The sequence below is a fragment of the Petromyzon marinus genome, chromosome 59, assembly GCF_048934315.1.
Source record: "Petromyzon marinus isolate PM22_M1 ecotype Great Lakes invasive population chromosome 59, UKy_Petmar_22M1.pri1.0, whole genome shotgun sequence".
Taxonomy (NCBI): Eukaryota; Metazoa; Chordata; class Hyperoartia; order Petromyzontiformes; family Petromyzontidae; genus Petromyzon; species Petromyzon marinus.
In genome coordinates, this window is record NC_133725.1 from 8,558,842 (window position 1) to 8,579,449 (window position 20,608).

A 20,608-nucleotide genomic window follows, 5' to 3' on the forward strand; every position below is an offset into this window, starting at 1 on the left:
TCACACAGAGACAATCAAAGAGACTCTCACAGAGACTCTCACAGAGACTCTCACAGAGACCATCAAAGAGACTCTCACACAGACACTTACAGATACTCTCACAGAGACCATCAAATAAACTCTCACAGAGACTCACACACAGAGACTCACGCAGCGACAAACACACTCACGCAGAGACTCTCGCAGAAACACACACAGAGACCATCAAAGATACTCTCACAGATACTCTCAGAGACTCGCGGAGAGCATCAGACAGAGACTAACACAGAGACTCACACAGACTCTCACAGAGACACATACAGAGACTCAAAGAGACACTCACAGATACTTTCACAGAGACCATCAAAGAGACTCGCAGAGACTCACATACTCTCAGAGAGACCATCAAAGAGACTCACAGAGACCATCAAAGAGACTCTCAAAGAGGCTCTCGGAGACTCACACAGAGACTCTCACACACAGACTCACGCAGAGACTCGCGCAGAGACTCACACAGAGATACTTACAGAGAACATCAAAAATATACACTCACAGAGACACTCACAGAGACTCACACAGATACTCACAGACTCTCACGGAGACACTCACAGAGACCCACAGACGGACCTGGAGACTCACAGAGACCCACAGACGGACATGGAGACTCACAGAGACTCTCACACTCTCAGAGAGACCATAAGAGACTCACAGAGACCATCAAAGAGACTCTCACAGAGACTCACACAGAGACACTCACAAAGACTCTCAGAGACTCACAGAAACTCTCAGAGAGACCATCAAAGATACTCTCACAGAGACTCTCACAGACACTCACAGATACTCTCACAGAGACCATCAAAGAGATTCTCAGAGACTCAGAGACACTCACAGAGACTCTCAGAGACCATCAAAGATACTCTCACAGAGACTCACACAGAGACATTCACAGAGACTCACACGTACTCACACAGACTTTCACAGAGACTCTCACAGAGACACTCACAGAGACCCACAGACGGACAGGGAGACTCACAGACGGACATGGAGACTCACGGAGACTCAGACGGACATGGAGACCCACAGACACTCACAGACGGACATGGAGACTAACAGAGACTCACAGACGGACATGGAGACTCACAGACACTCACAGACGGACATGGAGACACAGAGACCGACAGACGGACATGGAGTCAAAGAGACTCACAGACGGACATGGAGACTCATCGAGACCCACAGACGGACATGGAGACTCACAGAGACCCACAGACGAACATGGAGACTCACAGAGACTCACAGACACCCACAGATGGACATGGAGACTCTCACAGAGACTCACACAGATACTCTCACAGAGACTCACACAGAGACTCGCGCACAGAATCATACAGAGACTCACACAAAAAGACTCGCACAGAAACTCTCACAGAAACACACAGACTCACGCAGATACTCACAGAGACTCACACACACTCACAGAGACTCTCACATAGACCATCAAAGAGACTCAGAGACTCTCAGAGACTCACATAGAGACTCTCAGAGAGACCATCAAAGAGACTAACAGAGACCATTCAAGAGACTCTCACAGAGACTCACACAGAGACAGTCACAGAGACACTCACAGAGACACTCACAGAGACTCACAGACAGACATGGAGACTCACCAAGACTCAAGAAGGTGAACGATGGACAGCCGTAGGAATTTACCGGCTCACAAACCACAACAGCCTCATCACCGGTAGCTTTATTGTGCGAGTGGCTCTGTGTGTGTTTGCGCGAGTCAAAGCTGGACTAAGGAACTCAGAGAGATGCTCCCTTGGAATTACACCCGGACACAGTGAAGAGGGTCACGCGGACGAGACAGCACACACCACAGGTTAGAGACACGACCTCCACACGGTCAAGAAAAGTCATCACGGGCTCGAGGCAAGATGCGTCCACGATGGCCGACGGGGTCAAAAATGAGCGAACAGGAGAGGGAAAGCGCCCAAGGTGGCGTCCGATGGAGGTGCGGCAATGGAATCGACTCTGTGCGTGTGCGCGTGTGTGTGCATGTGTGTGCGTGTGTGTGTGTGTACGTGTGTGTGCGTGTGTGTGCGTTTGGAGAGCGGTAGTGTAGCGGTTAGCGCGCTGCGCTATGAACCTGGCGACCCGGGTTCGATTCCCGCTCACGGCCAACACCCAGTGACGATTATCTGAACCGGTCCCGGGCCTCCCCTAGGTCGACTCAGCCTCAAATGAGTACCTGGTGCGGTGTGTAAACATTGCCACTAGGGAGACAAAGGCGGTCGGGCGTGGTGCTGGCCACCCACCCCCTCGTGTACCGTTCCGGCCTTCATAGGTGCTCGCTAACAGCACTTGCCCCTACAGTCTGTTAAGGCTATATGGGGGATCTTTGTTGTGTGTGTGTGTGTGCGTGTGTGTGCGTGTGTGTGCGTGTGTGTGCTGCTAGGTGGTTCTCAGGATCACGAGGTGGTGGTGGCGGCAGCCTGGGGGGGGGGGGGTGGGGGTGGGGGGCGTCATCCTGCGGTGCACCGATCTTTCTCAACCCGTAACCCCGCCGCTTGCACGGCAGAGAGAAGGCAGCGACTCGACTCTCGGTATTCGCGAGGAGGCCGCCGCAGACAAAGAGGGATGCAGTCAAATCGGCAAGCCGACGGCAAAAAATACCCCCAAGCTCCGCGGTCCTCTGCAATGTTGAGGTGTCGTCGGCCAATTAACGGGCGTTAAGGCGTAGGAGGAAACCGGGAAAACCCACGCATGAGAGGGGGAAACACTCTATCCCGTACAGAACAGGTGCGGCCGCTGCCTCCGCCCAGTGCCGCATTACAGGCCACGTGCATAGCCAGCACGGCCCGGGCGATGGACGACAGGCGTGATGCTGATGCTGATGATGTGATGAGTAACAGGACGGGGGGGGGGGGGGGAGGCGTTCTACTCGGTGTCCCGGGGTGTCGGGGTGCCTGGACCCGCGCTTCATCCCGGCTCTCCGACCAATCCTCACGCTCGCTCGCAGGAAACCCGTGGGTAAATGACGTTGGGAGGGAAAACCAAAAAAATACGAACAGCGCCGTGCCAAGCGCCGCCGACGACGACGACAAAGGGGATCCCAAGGCTCCAGCTGTCCGTGTGTCCCCGTGTCGACTGGCACACCCAAACAGGGCCGGTGCGGGGCCTTGACCCGCACCGGCTGTTTGCCGTGCCGTGCCGGAACCGGAACCAAACCGCGACACGCCCGCCGGCCTCGACTTAAAAAACTCAAATTAGCATCCACGACGACCCTACGAATAATGTAACAAACCTCGCGAGGGTGTGTTAGCACAGAGGAGGAGATGCAGGGCCAGCCAGGGGCGGGGCTTCTCAATCGTTCGCGAGACGTCGGTCGGGACCGCAACCCGCCGCCTGAGGAGTCTGGAGGCCCCCAGCCCCCTTGGGGCGGGGGCAATGGGCTGCCAGCCAGTTCTGGGCGATGATTACCGACAATAATCCCAATTGGGGCAAGCAACATGCGGTGTAATTTTTTCCCCCAACTTCAGGTACATTTGGAGACGCGACGGCCCGCTCCTGCGAAGTGACGGGGATGGTGAACGTCCGCTTGCGAGCAAAGCAGACGGCACGTAGTAGTAGTAGCGGTAGTAAGTTTAATAAACCCGCGGTATTAACCAGGGCGGCCGCTGGTTCCGAACACCGGGGCCGAGTCACCGTCGCGTGGTTCGATTTGTGCGGTGGGGGAAAAGGGGAAAAAAAAAAGAAACAGCTTTTTAATATTTATATATATAATCGTCTTAAACCAAACTACAAACCATTGTACAAAGTGGCCGTGAAGCAAGCGATTTGTGCTAAACCTACCTCGAGCGACTCGCACGGCAACGGGCGAGACGGCGCCCCGGGGGGCAACGCGGCGACACGAGGGTGGGGGCGGCCGCAGCGCCCCTCAACCCGCGCCTCTCAACTCGCCCCTCTCAACTCGCGCCTCTCAACTGGCGCCTCTCAACCCGCGCCTCTCAACCCGCGCCTCTCAACCCGCGCCTCTCAACCCGCGCCTCTCAACCCGCGCCTCTCAACCGGCGCCTCTCAACCCGCGCCTCTCAACCGGCGCCTCTCAACTCGCGCCTCTCAACCCGCGCCTCTCAACTCGCCCCTCTCAACTCGCGCCTCTCAACTCGCGCCTCTCAACCCGCGCCTCTCAACTCGCCCCTCTCAACTCGCGCCTCTCAACCCGCGCCTCTCAACCGGCGCCTCTCAACTCGCGCCTCTCAACCCGCGCCTCTCAACTCGCCCCTCTCAACTCGCGCCTCTCAACTCGCGCCTCTCAACCCGCGCCTCTCAACTCGCGCCTCTCAACTCGCGCCTCTCAACTCGCGCCTCTCAACCCGCGCCTCTCAACTCGTCCTTCTCAACTGGAACCTCTCAACTCGCCCTTCTCAACCCGCGCCTCTCAACTCGCGCCTCTCAACTCGCGCCTCTCAACTGGCGCCTCTCAACTCGCGCCTCTCAACTGGCGCCTCTCAACTCGCGCCTCTCAACTCGCGCCTCTCAACCCGCGCCTCTCAACCCGCGCCTCTCAACCCGCGCCTCTCAACTCGCGCCTCTCAACTCGCCCCTCTCAACTCGCCCCTCTCAACTCGCGCCTCTCAACTCGCGCCTCTCAACTCGCGCCTCTCAACTCGCGCCTCTCAACTCGCCCCTCTCAACTCGCGCCTCTCAACTCGCGCCTCTCAAGGCACGCTTCTCAACTCGCGCCTCTCAACTCGCGCCTCTCAAATCCCGCTTCTCAACTCGCCCTTCTCAACTCAAGGCAGAGGGGAACCCCCCCCCCCCCCCAGCTGTGTGGGAATCGGCCACGGGACTACGGTATCTTCCGTTTGCCGAAAAACGATCGGACCTTTGGGGGGTTTGTCGAGACGGTGCGCGTGCGTGTGTGCGTGCGTGCATGCGTGTGCATGTGCGTGCGCGTGTGTGCATGCGTGTGTGTGCTCGCGAGCTGTGTGCGTGCATGTCACCTGGCCTTGGGCATAGCTGCCGCTGTGTGGAGGGGCCGCGTGATGGTCGACGCATTGCCCTACGAACCCAGCGACCCCAGTTCGATTCCCGCTCGCGGCCAACACCAGTGCCGCAAATCTGAACCGGTCCTGGACCTCCCTCCCCTAGGCCGACTCGGCCTCCAACGAGTACCTGGTGCGGGTGTGCAAACATCGCCACTGGGGAGACAAAGGCGGCTGGGAGTAGGTGCTGGCCACCCACCCCCTCGTGCGCCGTATCGGCCTTCGTAGGTGCTACTCGCCAACAGCACTTGCTCCTAATCTGTTGAGGCTACACGGGGGATCTTTGTCTTTGTACACGTGTGTGTGTGTGTGTGCGCGCGTATTATATCATTGTTCACAAATTTGACATTTCACAAAATGTACGAGACTGCATTGGCTGTGGGTGCACCAGCAAACAAACGACAAAAGCCTCAACCCATTCTTCAACAAGCACAGCGGTGCCATGAAGAGGGTCCGTTGCCCGAAACGTCACCGATTACACACGTGCGTATTTTTTAGCTTTCGCCTCGACGCGCGGCGTCATTCACAAGAGACGCGTGGAGCGCCCGCCCGCCCGCTCGCTCGCAGCGACGAAGTCTTCCTCGCGCTCGCCAAACTCGCCATCGTCCAGATCGCGGCGATGCGTTTAAACCCCCCCCCCCGAAAAAAAATTGAGTGAAAGCTTTCAAGGCCTCGGCTTTAAAACCCAGGAGACCTCCACCGCCTCCGCTGGGCGTGAAGTGCCTCTTGTGTTCAGCAGGCGATCGCTTTCACAGTCTACCCTAGCGAGTCGGATAGGCGGCGTTGTACTCCCCCCCCCCCCCCCCCCCCATCAGCGTCCACAATGAGCACCCCCACAACCCCCGAGTGGGTGAATGTCTCCACGATTACCGTGTTCTCCCGATACGAGACGCTCCGGAAAGTTGGGACGCGCCGCCAAAGACTTGTCCCGGTGGCAATGAAAGTCGCAAAGTTCTCTGGAGGACAAAGATCCCCCCCCCCCCCGTGTAGCCTTCAAGAGTCTGGGGCAAGTGCTGCCAGCGAGCATCTGACGAAGGCCGACGCGGCATAATGCGGTGGCGTGGTCAGAATCGTGCTCGACCACCTTGGCCCCACCAGTTGCTGACGTTTACACAGCACACCAGGTACTCGTTTCTTCAGCCTATCCCACCCTGGCTGAGGTCCAATAGTCGGGCTCAGATATTCGCCACCGATGTTGGCCGTGAGTGGGAATCGAACTCGAGTCGCCGGCTTTTGCAGCGCGGTGTGCTAACCACTGCGCCACCGCTCCCCGCAGCGCACACGCACCCCTCTTACCTGTCGAGTTAAAATACACGAAGAAGCACAGGCGAGAGGACTTTTGCGATCCAGAGACCCGACCCGACCCATCAAACGCAACTGCCGCAACCCAATTTGACGATGGCCCTGACCTGGTGCGAGCCCACAGCGGGGTAAGGCCCCCCCCCCCCCCCCCCCCGTGCCAACGAGTTCCCGACTCCCCGACGCTGAACGACGGACGGGGCCAATTATCTCCCCCCATCTTCCCCCCCACCACAGGAATCAAACCGTGCTACGCCGGCCTCACAAGACGTCATCCGAATCTGGGTGCGGGGGCGCGGGGGGGGGGGGGGGCGGGGGGTCGGGGGGGAGCCAAGCAGGGCCAGGGGGTGGGGCTAACGTGCGACGCAACTGCCGAGCGCGATGACGAGCGTGTCGGGGGGGGGGGGGGGGACGCGGCGACGTGTGGAAGTGACGCGGCGTTGCTAGCAGCCGTCGCCACCAGCGCGCGAGCGCTCTGCTGTCGACCAGAGCGAAGCGAAATGTTGCCGTTGTCGTTGCTGGAAAGGTCGCGAGGAGGTCGTGAGCTTGTGAACGCGAGGGATGCGCGCCTGTCCTGTTACTTGGGGTCCTTGGTGGGAGCGTAGTAGAGCTCCATGGGTTTGTTGACCTTCCAGTATTTCTCGTTCACCTTGTCCAGAGACAGGGAGCCGTTCAGGGTCTGTGCGCGTCGACACGGCAGACACGCACACGTTAGCACGTGCACCAGGGCAAACGCACATACGCGTACGCGCAGCTGTACGTACGCGCACGCACATACACGTAGCTATACAAGAAAGATCCCCCCGTGTAGTCAGCACCGCGCCCGGCCGCCTTTGTCTCCCCCAGTGGCGATGTTTACTACACACCGCGCCAGGTACTCGTTTGAGGCTGTGTCGACCTCGGGGAGGCCCAGGACCGGTTCAGATAATCGTCACTGTTGGTGTTGGTGGCCGTGAGCGGGAATCAAACTCGGGTGGCCGGGTTCGTAGCACAGCGCGCTAACTGCTACACTACTGCTCCCCAAAGACAAAGATGTCCCGTATAGCCTTAAGCGACTGTTGGGGCAAGTGCTGTTAGCGAGCACCTATAAAGGTCAGAATGGCACACGAGGGGGTGGGTGGCCAGCACCACGCCCGGCCGCCTTTGTCTCCCCAGTGGCGATGTTTTTACACACCGCACCAGGTACTCATTTGAGGCCGAGTCGACCTAGGGGAGGCCCGTGACCGGTTCAGATAATCGTCAACGGTGTTGGCCGTGAGCGGGAATCGAACCCGGATCGCCGGGTTCTTAGAGCAGCGCGCTAACCGCTACACCACCGCTCCCCGCTAACCGCTACACCACCGCTCCCCGCTAACCGCTACACCACCGCTCCCCACAAACGCATGCACGCACCATCTCTGCCCAGAGCCTTTCCTGGCCTCAGGCGGCTCACTTCCACACTCTCTCACACACTCACACAATCACACAATCACATGACACTCTCTCTAACTCACACACACAGTGCAGGGCCTCACAGTGAACTGCCCTCCCGTGGTGGCGATATAGATGGTGTACTGCTTCTCGCTGGCGCCCTCCACCGTGCCCGCCGCCTTGCCCGCCGGCCCCACCCTCTGCTGCTCCTCCAGCGCCAGCCGCATCGCCAGGTACTTGGACAGGTGGTCCACGGTGGCATTGGCGGTCGTCTTGATGAACCTGCCGAGACGGGGGGAGGGGGTGGGGGAGGAGGGTCGAAGCGGCGGAGTCAGGGGACAGAGAGCCGGGAGATCCCCACCGAGGGCGCCGTCGTGTCGAGCTCCGAGGGCCGGCCGGGGGCAATGGCGGCTTCCGCTGCCCCGGCGCCTGCGACGCACCTGAGGGGGAGGGGGTTGATGGATCACACACGCTTGTGACACTCCCGCAACTCCGGCACCCGTCAAGGGCACCGCCTTCTGACAAGAGCGTGATGATGGCAGGACGGCAAGTGGGTTCCCTTGCGTGTCTGTGTGCGGATTTGCCATCACCTGCCCACCCACCACCGCGGCGATGTGACCGCCACATAGCGGCGAGTGGCAGTTGTTGTTGTTGTGTGTGTGTGTGTGCATGTGTGTACTTTGCGGTTTCAGGAAAGGGCGGTCCTGCACAGATGCCATATTTTCTGTCCGTCTGCTACAGCAGAGGTGTAGGGAATTCCAACAAGACCTACATCTCTGCTTTATTGACCTGGTCAAGGCCTATGATACCATCAGTAGGCCTGGGCTCTGGGTCGTTCTTCGTGCTTTTGGAGTACCTGACCCTCTGCTCACGATCATTAAGGACCTTCATGATGGTGAGCGGGCCCGGGTAAAACTACGTGGCCGGGAGTCAGAGCCATTCCCTGTACACCTTGGGGTGCGACAGGGATGTCCTCTGGCTCCCACATTATTTAACATCTATTTTGACCACGTAGTTCGCGAAGCCTTCAATAGCTGTACCGGGGGAATCTCCATATGGTACAGATATAATGGGAGGCTGATCGATGCCCGGGTGCGGTCAAGGGATGTCTCCCTATTGGTCAACCACGTTATGTATGCTGATGATTTGGTAATAGCTGGTCAGTCAGAGGAGGAGTTGGAGACGCTGCTGCTGCTGAGACTGGAGCGTGCCACTAAGAGGTGGGGCCTTACCATCAGCCCCACCAAAACTAAGCACCTGCCTGGGTATTTTGTACCATCGGACACTCCACCCCCACAACTCCCAATCGGTGATGGGGCAGTTGTGGAGAGAGTGGAGAGTTTCCCATACCTGGGCAGTGTGCTTATGACTGGCTCCAGTTTAACAGCAGAGGTCTCACTCCGAATCAGTCGAGCGGCAATATCTTTTCATCGGTTGCGTAACGCTGTGTGGAAGCTACCTGGTCTGTCGCTCCACACAAAGCTTCGGGTCTTCTCAGCAACGGTCATTCCCTCCCTTCTCTACGCTTGCGAAACGTGGACCCCCCTAATGGAACATCTTCGCCGGTTAGAAACATTTAGGCTGGCCTGCCTACGATCCATCCTGGGTTTAACCAGACTGGATTGTGTGAGGAGCTCACAAATCCTTGAAAGATCTGGGCAAGGTCCCATCGGTGAGCTCCTCCGGCGGGCAAGGCTGCGATGGCTGGGTCATGTAGCCCGCATGCCCAGCCAACGCATGCTGAAACAGCTTTTGATCGGCCGGATTGAGGGGGCTAAGCGGGCGCGGCACGGGCTAGAGAAGAGATGGAGTGATGTGGTACAGGAGGACGTGGAGCTGAGTGGACTTGCCGATGACTGGTACCAGCGGTGTCAAGATCGACCTCTGTGGAGGAGGCTCGTGAAGGATGCTACTGGGCAGTTGGAGGAAGTCGCCCTCCAACAACAACGAAGGGCGGAGGAGAGACGCTCACAACAACGAGCGGAGCGCCGGGTGGCTGAAAGCACAGCAGGTTGGCACAGTAGGGGGCACAGGTGGTGCATCAGCCAGTCATCTCGGTCATCTCAGTCAGTCGACCCGTGGCACCTGGGTCTGCCCCGTGACCTCCTGCCAGCGGGCGTTCGACACTTGACGTGGCCTCAGCGTGCACATAGCCTGGCACAAGCGTCGTGGTGACGTCACCGCCACTTAGTGGCGAATGGCGGTTGTTGTTGTTGTTGTGTGTTAGTGTGTGAGTGTGTGTGTTAGTGTGTGAGTGTGTGTGTGAGTGTGTGTGTTAGTGTGTGTGTTAGTGTGTGGCGAATGGCGGTTGTTGTTGTTGTACCTTGCACTACTATCATGTTTTTGTGTTGTTTGCTGTTGTAACGTTCTCATAGCTCATCGGATTCCGTGTGTGTGTGTGCGTGCGCGTGGACCAAGACACTCCCCACCACCCACCCACCCACTCAACCCCCCTCCCGGAGCACTTCCGCACCGCCTCACCGCGTCTGCGACTGCTCCCGGTTCTCCACGAGCGTCGGGTGAGGCCTGAACACCAGCTCGATCTCGCTGGCGCCGGGGTCCCCCGAAGGGTCCCCGCCGCCCCCGACCGCCGCCGCCGCCACCTCCAGCGACAGCGCCGCCGCCGCCGCCGCCGCCGCCGCGGCCGCGGCCGCGCCGCCACCGCCGCCCGTGCTGCCGCCGCCGCCGCCACCACCGTGGCCGTGGCCCAGGCCAACGCACACGCCGAGGGCTTGGGCAGCGGCTCCTCCTCCTCCTCCTCCTCCTCCGGTCGTGCTCCCTCCGCCACCGCCGCCACCTAGGGTCGGGTGGGTGAACGCGACATCGAAAGTCGGACTCGTGCAAGCTCCTGCACGATTAAAGGCCCCCGCCCAACGCCGACCAGAAACGCCCGGTCACGCTCGCCGGCGCACCGCGGCAAACCGCACCGCGGCAAACCGCACCTCCGACTGCGCCGCCGCCGCCGCCGCCGGCACCGCCGCCGCCGCCGCCGCCGGCGCCGTGCGACGGGGCGTGGCCGTCCGAGAGCTCCGGGCCCGAGGCGTCCGAGTCGGCGCGCGAGCGCTTGCGGCTGGGCCCGGCCTCGGGCAGCGTGGAGTGCGTGGAGGCGTTGCTGGCGTGCGAGCTGTCGCCACCGTTCTCCTCGCCGCCACTGCACGCAGGGTTCTCGGCGTCCGCCTGCTGCTTGCGCACGCGCTGGGCGCTGCGGAGAAGGGGACGGACGGAGGGAGGGAGGTCAAGGCGGCGGGGTGGTGCCGACGACGCGGCGTCGCAGCGGCCGACCGGGTGGTGCGAGAGAGCGCGTGGGAACGAACGAACGAACGAACGAACGGACGAACGAACGAACGAACGGACGAACGAACGAACGAACGGACGGGTGAGAGGGGGAGCCGGCGAGGCAACGGGGGTGAGCGAACGAAGCGCTTCCAAGAGCGAGAGGAGCGCGTCGGCAAGCCAGCGACTGGCTAAAATGAGCGAGCAAGGCGACTGAACGAGCGAGCGAGCGAACGAGCGAGCGAGCGATCACGCGAGCGGGCGAGCGACTCCGCTCGGCACGCCGCCGATGGCGGCGTGCCGAGCGGTTACGCAAGCGGACAGGCGAGCGAACCAACGGGCGAGTGAAATTGTGCGAGCGAAAGGGCGAGGGGCGGTCGAGCGAGCGGCAGTCCGCACCGGTTCTGCGCCTGCATCTTGAGCCCCTCGGCGATGGAGACGCTGAGAGCATGCTGGTTGTGGTGCTTCTGCAGGCGGTTGAGCACGCGCTCCTGGATGGCCTCGTACTCCTCGCGGCTCGGGTAGATCTTCGAGATGAGAGCGTCGAAGTTGGGGTCGGGCCGCAGCGAGCGCTTCGACACCAGCTTCTTGCGGCACGTGGGGCATTCTTTGTTCCTGCGCGGGGCAACGGGAGGAACGTAACCAAGCGTTGGGACGCCACGACGCGGAGTGGAACGGAACAAAGAGTGGAACGGAACAGTGGATGGGAACCAATAGCGGAACGGTAACGAAGGGAGGAACAGAACGAAGAGTGTGATAAAGTAAATAGCGGAATAAGAACTCCGGTTGGAGTGATGAGAAGTGGCAATATCCTCGTCGTGCTTTGCGCCAGGCTTAATAGGCGCTCGCTCACGGCACTTTCCCCAACAGTCTACTCGGTGCTACACAGGAGACCTCAGTCCGTGTGTGCGAGTGTATATATGTGTTAGCATGCCAATTGTGCCCTTTAACACGGGTACCCCTTCGCGTACGTGGGCACGCGTGCGCGTGTACTAGCTGTCCCGTGACTGCCCGTCAGCGAGCCTTCGCCACATCACGTGGCCTCAAGGTGCACCCGAGCCTGGCTCAAGCAATGTGGTGCAGTCACCACCGCATAGTGGCAAATGGCTGCTGCTGTTGTTGCTGTGCGAGAGAGTTGTGAGCGGTGAAGGTGTGGCTAGTCGTGGTGTGAGTGGTGGTGGTGGTGGTGGTGGTGTGAGAGGTGGTGGTGTGAGTGGTGGTGGTGTGAGTGGTGGTGGTGGTGTGAGTGGTGGTGTGAGTGGTGGTGGTGGTGTGAGTGGTGGTGGTGTGGTGGTGGTGTGGTGGTGGTGTGAGTGGTGGTGGTGTGGTGGTGGTGTGAGTGGTGGTGTGAGTGGTGGTGCTGTGTGTGGTGGCGGTGGTGCTGTGTGTGGTGGTGGTGATGCTGTGTGTGGTGGTGTTGTGTGTGGTGGTGCTGTGTGTGGTGGTGCTGTGTGTGATGGTGCTGTGTGTGATACTGTGATTGTTGTGGTGCTGTGTGTGGTGGTGGTGATGCTGTGTGTGATGGTGGTGGTGCTGTGTGTGATGGTGGTGGTGGTGTTGTGTGTGGTGGTGGTGATGCTGTGTGTGATGGTAGTGGTGCTGTGTGTAATGGTGGTGGTGTTGTGTGTGGTGGTGGTGGTGCTGTGTTTGGTGGTGTTGTGTGTGGTGGTGTTGTGTGTGGTGGTCCTGTGTGTGGTGGTGCTGTGTGGTGGTGGTGGTGCTGTGTGTGGTGGTGGTGCTGTGTGTGGTGGTGGTGCTGTGTGTGGTGGTGGTGTTGTGTGTGGTGGTGCTGTGTGTGGTGGTGGTGTTGTGTGTGGTGGTGCTGTGTGTGGTGGTGCTGTGTGTGGTGGTGCTGTGTGGTGGTGCTGTGTGTGGTGGTGCTGTGTGTGATGGTGGTGGTGGTTCAGTGTGGTGTGAGTGGTGGTGGTGTGAGTGGTGGTGATGTGAGTGGTGGTGGTGGTGGTACTGTGTGTGGTGGTGGTGATGCTGTGTGTGATGGTAGTGGTGCTGTGTGTGGTGGTGGTGGTGTTGTGTGTGGTGGTGGTGGAGCTGTGTGATGGTGATGCTGTGTGTGATGGTGGTGCTGTGTGATGGTGGTGGTGGTGGTGCTGTGTGTGGTGGTGGTGGTGCTGTGTGTGGTGGTGCTGTGTGTGGTGGTGGTGGTGGTGCTGTGTGTGGTGGTGTGAGTGGTGGTGTGAGTGGTGGTGGTGTGAGTGGTGGTGGTGGTGTGAGTGGTGGTGTGAGTGGTGGTGGTGGTGTGAGTGGTGGTGTGAGTGGTGGTGGTGGTGGTGTGAGTGGTGGTGTGAGTGGTGGTGTGAGTGGTGGTGTGAGTGGTGGTGTGAGTGGTGGTGGTGTGAGTGGTGGTGGTGCTGTGTGTGATGGTGCTGTGTGATGATGGTGCTGTGTGTGATGGTGCTGTGTGTGATGCTGTGATTGATGTGGTGCTGTGTGTGATGGTGGTGATGCTGTGTGTGGTGGTGGTGGTGCTGTGAGTGGTGGTGCCGTGTGGTGGTGGTGGTGTGTGTGTGGTGGTGGTGGTGGTGCTGTGTGTGGTGGTGGTGGTGCTGTGAGTGGTGGTGCTGTGTGGTGGTGTGTGTGTGGTGGTGGTGGTGGTGGTGCTGTGTGTGGTGGTGGTGGTGCTGTGTGTGGTGGTGCTGTGTGTGGTGGTGGTGGTGGTGCTGTGTGTGGTGGTGCTGTGTGTGATGGTGCTGTGTGTGATGCTGTGATTGTTGTGGTGCTGTGTGTGATGGTGGTGGAGCTGTGTGTGATGGTGGTGGTGCGTGTGGTGGTGGTGGTGCTGTGTGGTGTGAGTGGTGGTGATGTGAGTGGTGGTGTTGTGTGTGGTGGTGGTGGTGCTGTGTGTGGTGGTCGTGGTGTTGCGTGTGGTGGTGGTGGAGCTGTGTGTGATGGTCGTGATGCTGTGTGTGGTGGTGTTGTGTGTGGTGGTGGTGGTGTTGTGTGTGGTGGTGGTGGTGTTGTGTGTGGTGGTGGTGGAGCTGTGTGTGGTGGTGGTGGTGATGCTGTGTGTGGTGGTGGTGGTGGTGCTGTGTGGTGTGAGTGATGGTGGTGTGAGTGGTGGTGTTGCTGTGTGTGATGGTGGTGGTGCTTTGTGTGGTGGTGCTGTGTGTGGTGTTATGTGTGGTGGTGGTGGAGCTGTGTGTGATGGTGGTAGTGCTGTGTGTGGTGGTGGTGGTGGTACTGTGTGTGGTGGTGGTGCTGTGTGTGGTGGTACTGTGTGTGAGTGGTGGTGGTGTGAGTGGTGGTGGTGTTGTGTGTGGTGGTGGTGTTGTGTGTGGTGGTGGTGGTGTTGTGTGTGGTGGTGCTGTGTGGTGGTGGTGCTGTGTGTGATGGTGGTGGTGCTGTGTGTGGTGGTGCTGTGTGGTGGTGGTGCTGTGTGTGGTGGTGCTGTGTGGTGGTGGTGGTGCTGTGTGGTGGTGGTGGTGGTGCTGTGTGTAATGGTGGTGGTGCTTTGTGTGGTGGTGGTGGTGCTGTGTGTGGTGGTGCTGTGTGGTGGTGGTGCTGTGTGTGATGGTGGTGGTGCTGTGTGTGGTGGTGCTGTGTGTGGTGGTGGGGGTGTTGTGTGTGGTGATGGTGGTACTGTGTGTGGTGGTGGTGGTGCTACTGGTTGTGGTGGTGGTGCTGTGTGTGGTGGTGGTGGTGCTGTGTGTGGTGGTGGTGGTGCTTTGTGTGGTGGTGGTGTGGTGAGTGCGTGCTGGTGGTCGGGAGTCTGTGTGAAAGCGAGTGTGTGTGAAGGTAGGTGCTTGTAGTCTCTTGTGGGCTATACAGGGGGATCTTTACCTGTGGGTACATGTATATAGATGTTTTATTAATGCCGATTAATATAGCGTTAATTATTGTTCGACTCTTATCTTTGTTTCACGTTTTGCTCGGCGGTTTGTTTTTGGCGCGCATTTCCTTTCGTCCGCGTGCGTGCGAGTCAATACGTGCCTCCGTACAGTATCCGTATTATTTGTCTGTGCATTATTTGCGTCCTCGTGTCTGTGCGCGCGTGTTCGTGCCTGTTTGTGTGTGCGTTGTATCGCTCTAATGTGGTGTACTGTGTGCAGCAGCGCGCGATGCAGACTCGTGTGGACAACCGTACAGTGCTCAACAGCGGGGTGTACTGTAGAGTGCGGTGTACTGTAGTCTGTGACTTGTATCGCGCGCGTGTAGTGCACTACAGTGTGTACAGTGTGGCGCAGGTGGTCTGCGCGTGGAGCCGGCCATGAGTGTGTAGCTGTCAGCGCCACGAACCCGGCGATCCGAGTTCGATTCCCACTCACGGCCAACACCGGTGACGATTATCTGAACTGGTCATGGGACAAAAGCGACCGGGCATGGTGGTGGCCACCCATCCCCTCGTGTGCTGTGTCAGCCCTAAAAGGTGCTCGCTAATAGGCTATGCGGGGATCTTTGTCCTTTGGTGCCGACGGGAGTGTGTGTAAGTGGTGCAGGCTGTGTGTGTGTGTGTGTATGGGCCGTAGTGGTGCGAGTGAGGGGTGTACATGTATAGCTAGATTAGTGCGTGCGAGGGGCTAGTAGCCCCTCCACCTGGAACCTTTGTTTGCCAAGGCGCCACAGTGGAAACACAGAAATAAACTCGTGCTAGAGACCAGACGACATCATGGGGGGCAAGGTGGGGACGACCCTGCTAGGGCTGCAGCGCCTCAAACACTGGCGGAAGCAGCCACCCCTTCTGAGTGGTTGGTTGAGGTTCCATCTGTGGAGGAAACGCGAGGGGCGATCTGGAGTCTGAGACCAGGAAAAGCGCCGGGCAGAGACGCTCTCCCAAGCGAAATGCTGAGGGAGGGTGGCATCTGCGCGCAGACTGTCCTACATGACATCATCACAATTGTCTGGACCACTGGACGGCTTTCCGCAGGATTGGAAGGATGTCCCTGGTGGTCCCCCCTCTTTAAGAGGAGTCGGAGCCATTCCCCCTGTTCACCTCTTTAAGAGGGGGCACCACCAGGTGGGGACTGCACACATTGTAACAACTACAGTGGCATCTCTCTTCTTGATATGCCGGGAAAGGTCCCGACAAGGATTATTCAACATCACCTTGCCAGCCACGCTGAGAAGAGACTTGCTGAGCCACAATGTGGTTTCAGACAAGGGCTGTCCTGCACGGACGCCAAATTCTCTGTCCGTCTGCTACAGTAGAGGTGTAGGGAATTCCAACAATACCTACATCTCTGCTTTATTGACCTGGTCAAGGCCTATGATACCCTCAACAGGCCAGGGCTCTGGACTGTTATTCGTGCTTTCGGGGTGCCTAACCCTCTGCTCACAATCATTAAGGCCCTTCGTGATGGTGGGCAGGCCCGGGTAAAGCTGCGTGGGCCAGGAGTCGGAGCCATTCCCTGTACACCTTGGGGTGTGACAGGGATGCCCTCTGGCTCCCACATTATTTAACATCACCTTTGACCACGTAGCTCGAGAAGCTTTCCATGGCTGTACCGGAGGAATTTCCATCTGGTAGAGATACAATGGGAGGCTGATCGATGCCTGGGTGTGGTCGTGGGATGGCTCCCTATTGGTCAACCATGCTATACATGCTGATGATCTGGCAATTGCTGCTCACGCAGTGGAGGAGTTGGAGGCATTGCTGCTGAACCTGGAGCGTGCTACTAAGAGGTGAGGTTTTACCATCAGCCCCACCAAAACTAAGCACCTGCGCCTGGGTATTTTGTGCCATCAAACACTCCACCCCCTCAGCTCCCCACTGGTGATGGAGCAGTTGTGGAGAGAGTGGTGAGTTTGCCATACCTGGACAGTTTCCTTATGACCAGCTCCGGTTTGACAGCAGAGATCTCACTCCGAATTAGTGGGGCGGCATTATCTAATCATTGACTGCGTAACGCTGTGTGGAAGCTACCTGGTCTGTCACTCCGCACTAAACTTCGGGTCGTCTCGGCCAACAGTCATTCCCTCCCTTCTCTATGCTTGCGAAACGTGGACCCCTCTAATCGAACATCTTAAGGAAGATTCAGGCTGGCCTGCCTACGATCCATCCTGGGTTTAACCAAGCTGGATTGTGTGAGGAGCTCATAAATCCTTGAAAGATCTGGGCACATTCCCATCAGTGAGCTTCTCCAACAGGCAAGGCTGCGTTGGCTGGGCCGTGTAGCCCGCACGCCCAGCCACCGCATGCCCAAGCAGCTCCTGTTTGGCTGAATAGAGGGGGCTAAACGGGGATGACACGGGCTGGAAAAGAGATGGACTGATGCAGTACAGGAGGATGTGGAGCTGTGTGAACTTGCCCAAAGCTAGTACCAGCGGTGTCAAGATCGGCATCGATGGAGGAGGCTCGTGAAGGACGCTACTGGGCAGTTGGAGGCAGTCGCCCTCCAACAACAACCGAGGGCGGAGGAGCAACGCTCACAACAAAGAGCGGAGCGCCGGGCGGCTAAAACACAGCAAGCTGGTGCATCTGCCAGTCATCTCAGTCAGCCAACCCATGACACCTGCTGGCTTTGTCCCGTGACCTCCTGTCACGTGGTCTCAAAGTGTACCTGGCCCGTCACTGAGTGGCGAATAGCGGGTACTGGTGAGTGCGAGCGAGTGTGTGAGTGCGAGCGAGCGAGCGAGCGTGAGTGGTCACCCGCTGCGCAGGGCTGTGATAATGCACTCGGAGCAGAAGCGGTGCAGGCACTCCTTGGTCGTCATCGTGTTCTTCAGCATGTCCAGGCAGATGGGGCACATGAGCTCGCTGTGCAGGCTGCGCGGAGACACGGCGATCTCCGTGCCATCCGTCAGCGCCTCCTGCACACACGCGCAAAGGCAAAGATTCCACCCACCCCACCCCCCACCGTGCGGCCTTTAACAGACTGGCGGGGCAAGAGGTGTCGGCGAGAACCAATGAAAGCCGCTTTCTAGCACAGTGAGATAACCACTACACTGCCACCCATGGACACAAACATACGTGTGCACACAGAGGCTCAGGGTGTGCATGAATGAACGAGAGAGCGAATGGCTGAGCGAGTGGGCGAGTAAGCGAGCGGGCGGACGAGTGGGCGAGTAAGCGAGCGGGCGGACGAGTGGGCGAGTAAGCGAGCGGGCGGACGAGCGACTGAGCGAGCAGTGCACCTGGGGCGTGCGGTGCAGCTCGTAGAGGCTGAGCTCCCAGGTCTTGTTGGACGGGACGATGCCGTTGCCTTGAGCTGCCTGAGCCATCGCTGCCGGCATCAACACCATAGGTGACGACGGGGGGAGGTCACGCCAGGACACTCAGGAACCCTGCGCAGCAGACACACAAGACAAAGCCCGCCCGTATAGCTTCAGCAAAAGGTTGGGGCAAGTGCTGTTAGCGAGCACCCACGAAGGCCGGCAAAGGCGTAAGTGGGGGTGGGTGGCCGGCACCACAGGCGGCCATCTTTGCCTCTGTAGTGGCGATGTTTACACATGGCACCGGGTACTCGTCTGCAGCTGAATGAACCCAGGGGAGGTCCAGGACCGGTTCAGATCATCGTCACTGACATTGGACGTGAGCGGGAACAGGATCTGGGTCACTGGGCTCGAAGCGCCGCGTGCTAACCACTACACTGCCGTTCCACGCAAAACCCACGTGCAGAACAGCACAAGCACAATGCAGCGTCGAAATCACTCATCGGCTACAAGATCCACCACGTTCTCGCCCCTAACCTCTCTCCTCTCATCCCGCTGCGGTTGCTGCTTTTTTTATTTTCCTTCCTCGATTTATATTTGCACAATTTTGCTGCTACATTATTTCTTTGGCAATTTTTCGTGAACCCGGGTCACACTCGCAAATGAGCCTACCCTGGCGCCTCGGGTTCTCACATTGGTGAAACAAAATCAGCTTGAAGACTGCCAATGAGTGTGCGAAAACTTGAAGTTGTCATTGATCTACAGCTCTTGTTGCCTTCTCACAATGTCAACTCCATGATAAAAGTTTTGTTGAGTTAGATCGTTTAAATTCAATTGGGTCGTTAAACCCACCACCACCCAACACGGCCAATTAGTAGTGAGGTTTGCCGTGTAAACAAAACATCAATTCGTTACTAGTACAGCAAAACACCGGCGTGTTGGAGAGCAAATTCACAATGTTGACAATCTGAAGTTACTACTTCAGCACACCAGTGCATTTGAGAGTGAACCCACAACATTTACAATTCGAGTATGTTGTTTTGCTGGTGATTACAGACAGATTCATCAGGCGATAGCCAGAAATGTTAAGAAATCTTCCTGCTTCGGTCTTATATAGACTAATAAAGGCGAGCTCATCAATGTGAGCTCACCTTTATGTGGACGATTTTTGACCCCTCCCCGCTCCCCCATCGTCACACGGCGTCACAAAAAGTGAGACGACCCCCCCCTCAAATATGACGTCACAAAGCCCTGCCCCCCCCCCAAAAAAAATATATAAACATGCTTCAAATCGCTTTAAACTATTGTCATTGTAGTGCGTGTTTAATGTGGCGCTGCACTCTGATGTTGTAGGAGAAAAAAACATTTATTAAAAAGTCAATTTAATAAAGTAGAACGTGTTGCACATATGTATTTATAAAGTTGCGCATTTTGATGTGACGTCACATTTCTCAAACCCCCCCCACCCTCGTCACACATCGTCACAGATGTCTGTGCAGCAACTATTATGGTTGGGTTATTCACAGTTAACGCACGTGCATTCACGTACGTCGCGCGTTACGTTGATCTGAAAATATGCAGTGCCCAATGTTGCTGCGCCGCTGATCAACGTAGAGTGGAATGTTTAACACGTGGTAGGCTTTCGCGACCAATATTATTCATAATAACGGTTTTTGGGTTAGAGCGCGTTTATTTATAAATGTGTCGTAACCCTCCACCACCCGACACGGCCAATCAGCAAGAAAAAAAGTGTCACGTTGACAAAAGACAAATAATTCACTACTTTAGCCCACCGGTGTGTTGAAGAGTGAATCCACATTTACAGTTTGAGTACGACGTTTCGCTGGTAAATACTTCCAGCATCATCGGGCAATTTACCATTCTCATCATCGGGCAATTTACCATTCTGGCGAATTGCCCGATGATGCTGGAAGTATTTACCAGCGAAACGTCGTACTACTCAAACTGTAAATGTGGATTCACTCTTCAACACACCGGTGGGCTAAAGTAGTGAACTGTTTGTCTTTTGTCAACGTGACACTTTTTTTTTGCTGATTGGCCGTGTCGGGTGGTGGAGGGTTACGACACATTTATAGCAGCCAAACACACACACACCAAGTCCCTGCATAGGCATGCGATTAGACAGCGCATCACTTGCTAAAACCCGTCAATCTGTGATATCGACTCCCCTGGCCAAGTCCAGGCTCAAGATCTTCCCTTTGGAGCCTCTACCTGTGGACGGACGGCCTCTCTCTAAACGAAATGCACCAAGTGTTTGTGTAGTGTCCGGAGCGAGGAAGATTATGGCCGATTTCTCCCACCCTGGACACTCTCTGTTTCAGCTACTCCCCTCCGGCAGAAGGCTTCGGTCCATCAGGACCAAAACCTCACGCCATAAAAACAGTTTCTTCCCATCTGCTGCTGGCCTGTTAAACAAGGCCAAGGGCTAACACTGTTTTTAACATTTCATCTACATAACGACACCTTGCCGA

At 57.6% G+C, this 20,608-nt stretch overlaps 1 protein-coding gene across 4 annotated transcripts in view; it reads right to left on the reverse strand.

Annotated features, from left to right (window-relative positions):
• Positions 1 to 1,678: 1,678 nt before the first annotated feature.
• LOC116955304 (E3 ubiquitin-protein ligase RING2) overlaps positions 1,679 to 20,608 on the reverse strand; it is a 39,597-nt gene continuing 20,667 nt past the window's right edge. For 3 of the 4 annotated variants that reach the window (XM_076053071.1, XM_076053069.1, XM_076053070.1), the window contains 7 exons: positions 18,099 to 18,248; positions 17,614 to 17,774; positions 11,409 to 11,624; positions 10,679 to 10,938; positions 10,218 to 10,533; positions 7,820 to 8,018; positions 1,679 to 7,005 (listed from right to left, as the gene is read on the reverse strand). In XM_076053071.1, coding sequence (XP_075909186.1) covers positions 6,904 to 7,005; positions 7,820 to 8,018; positions 10,218 to 10,533; positions 10,679 to 10,938; positions 11,409 to 11,624; positions 17,614 to 17,774; positions 18,099 to 18,206 — 1,362 coding nt within the window. In that variant the 5' untranslated portion in view covers positions 18,207 to 18,248 and the 3' untranslated portion in view covers positions 1,679 to 6,903. The remainder of the gene's footprint in view (positions 7,006 to 7,819; positions 8,019 to 10,217; positions 10,534 to 10,678; positions 10,939 to 11,408; positions 11,625 to 17,613; positions 17,775 to 18,098; positions 18,249 to 20,608) is intronic. The other variant, XM_076053072.1, reaches the window with a different exon arrangement.